General features: G+C 34.1%; 1 protein-coding gene across 1 annotated transcript; it reads right to left on the bottom strand.

Annotated features, from left to right (window-relative positions):
• Nucleotides 1-644: 644 nt before the first annotated feature.
• LOC132722193 (dihydrofolate reductase-like) lies at nucleotides 645-2,133 on the bottom strand. Its single transcript, XM_060706642.1, has 2 exons — nucleotides 1,970-2,133; nucleotides 645-816 (listed from the first exon to the last, which is right to left on the bottom strand). Exons 1-2 carry the CDS (start codon nucleotides 2,053-2,055, stop codon nucleotides 663-665), a joined length of 240 nt encoding a protein of 79 aa, XP_060562625.1. The 5' UTR covers nucleotides 2,056-2,133; the 3' UTR covers nucleotides 645-662.
• Between the last annotated feature and the right edge of the window lie 349 nt (nucleotides 2,134-2,482).

Below are 2,482 nucleotides of genomic sequence, written 5' to 3'. Positions count from 1 at the left end.
AATAGTTTTCTTTCATCTGTTCTCTTCAGACGTGTGAAAAACACAAACTAGACGATAATTGTCTCAAAAGCACGTGTTATAATGATGATTATGTTTGTAACAAGTTTAGCTGTTTTTATAAAAGTTAATCTATTTAGCGTGTTGATTGACTTATTTCCAAAATTAGCGAATTTTGCGTTCCTTATAAATATTCGAACACTGCATCAATTCATTATGACTTTAAATGTAAATTAAATAGTGAAAGTATAGAAACGCTTTCGTTGCAATATTGTTTCACAACATCACCACCAAATCAATAAGCGGTCGAAAAATCTCGGGAAATACCCGATAAATAACCCGGGAGAATATCCGGATCAACCACCCTGAAAACAATGTTTTCACTATATTGGTGTATAACTGAGTAAACCTCACTATGTGTTTTTATCACAGACACCCATATTTCCGCTGGTAAACATCCGCTAATATTACTTTGGCATATGGACATGGGGATATCATAGTTTATTTGACATAAGGTATGCACATGTCTTTTGTAAAAATCAGTTTCTGCCTTAATCAAACCCTAATATGTTTATCTCGACATTTCGTTATCTCGACATTTTTTTGACGGTCCCGATGACTTTGAGATAACGAGAGTCGACTGTATAAGACTTTACTATTTAACATCACAAACCTAAAGTAGAAAACCGATTTAGTACCTTATACACCGAGCTCCCCCCGATGATATGTATATTTTCCACAAGGTCCGATAACTCTGTTTCTACCAGAGACAAAGCCTCTGGTAAACTTCTAGCTATATGAACACCAGTTGGTACCTCCCTGAAAAAACAGTTCACATATTTTTATATCAGATAGTGGATTTCTGATGATACTTGTTTATATTCAAAAGTTTGAACATATTTTAGGTTATAGCATTTGGTCCACCTTGCAAGCTTTTCTGGATAACTAGCCACTTATAACATTTAGTTACCAATTTCTCTGTAACGCAGTGACATGTGGTTCAAAGACTCCAAACATTGAAGAACAGATGTCCTGTCAAGAATTGGGGCTGAAAAGTTAGTGTTAACCCCTGGCAAATGACTAACAACTTGTCCATCAGCAGTGATTATAAGGCAAATGACCATTAGACACATATACAAGATAAACTGTCATAGAGAAATTGCATTTCACAACCAGACTCGATACACGCAGTAGCCTCCGTATCACAAATCGGTTGCTCGAAAATATCAGTTATTCTATTTTCGCATAGATGAAAGTAACTACCCATTTCCTGCTGAATTACTTAAATGGACAAGTCCAAAATTCAACTTGTGGAACTGTTTTTCCTTAATCATTAATGTTTGGAAGATGGATGGTGAACAGTCAAATTCATCGTCGGATACCCACGATTGATAAACATGTCACATAACATTCAGCTGATGAATGATAATGGTTTGGCCGTGGGTATCCGACGATGAGTCAAATTTTGACTTTTCTTCATCATACTTTCAACTTTTCATCACCGTACATGTAGTTTTGACTTTTCACCATCATACTTTCAAGATCTATATGTTATAGACTATGCTCATGGTGTTATGTATTTTTTTTTTTTTTTGATGTCACTGATACAATTAACATAAAGAAAGTTTTGTTTTGCTTTTTATTTCTCTGACTAAAAATTGAACTTAAAAGAGTTCAAGCTAGCCATAAAATATGAAAAGAAGTGACTTTTCTATTTATACAAAATGGAAAAATATTTTCACAAGATAAGAAAAAAAAAGATTTGAGTGAATTGATATTCAAAAATCGTGCATGGATATTGTACTGTATGCGATATTGTTTAGAATGGTAAATATCGATGACACATCGATATTGCAATATTCAATGACAGCCCTAAGCAATATTAGATTTTACTTACCTAATCTTAATATGATTTTACTGTTAGTTTATTTTGAGGCAGTGGATTTTACCTTATGCTATGAATAGTACTTACTTTAGTTCTCGACTAAGCACTATGTTTACACGTCCCTTCAAAGGTCGAAATTTTTCAGGTATAGAAAACCATGTTTTTCTCCCCATTATGACAGCATTTTGTTTATCTGAAAAAATTAAATAGTATAAAGCTTTAGATTTGAGATCTTTGGATGGCAAAAATATTGTTTACCGTAATAATTCTATTTAGCGCCCGGGCTTTTATTAGAATCATAGACTATTCGAAAGTTGGGGATGGGCGTTAATTGGAGACGCATCTTCATAAGACAGACTAATTTTCTAAGCAAGGCTTTTATAAATCCACTCGCCTCATAACTATAAGAAGAAATCGAATCCGAAGATAGAACGGATGTTGATTTATAATTGCAGACAACGCTAAAGTCGATTTCGGTATCGTAACATACCGGCTAAAGTCTGTTCTTTTCCGCACTTTAATACCGTGCATGTAGAGTCCGGTATCCGAGCACGGGAATAAAAAATAAGCCTCACGCATTTTTACTGCAAAAATATTATG

Source organism: Ruditapes philippinarum, unplaced genomic scaffold (assembly GCF_026571515.1).
Source record: "Ruditapes philippinarum isolate M1 unplaced genomic scaffold, ASM2657151v2 ctg27385_1_1_1_1, whole genome shotgun sequence".
NCBI lineage: Eukaryota > Metazoa > Mollusca > Bivalvia > Venerida > Veneridae > Ruditapes > Ruditapes philippinarum.
Note: the sequence above shows the minus strand (reverse complement) of the source record. Positions and strands in the feature narration are given on the sequence as shown.

What these genes read in the sequence shown, in the direction of transcription:
- LOC132722193 (XM_060706642.1), bottom strand. Translation starts at nt 2,055, where the DNA reads ATGGGGAGAAAAACATGGTTTTCTATACCTGAAAAATTTCGACCTTTG. An exon ending in GTGCTTAGTCGAGAACTAAA is followed by an intron (nt 817 to 1,969) that starts GTAAGTACTATT and finishes CTGTTTTTTCAG; the next exon opens with GGAGGTACCAACTGGTGTTC.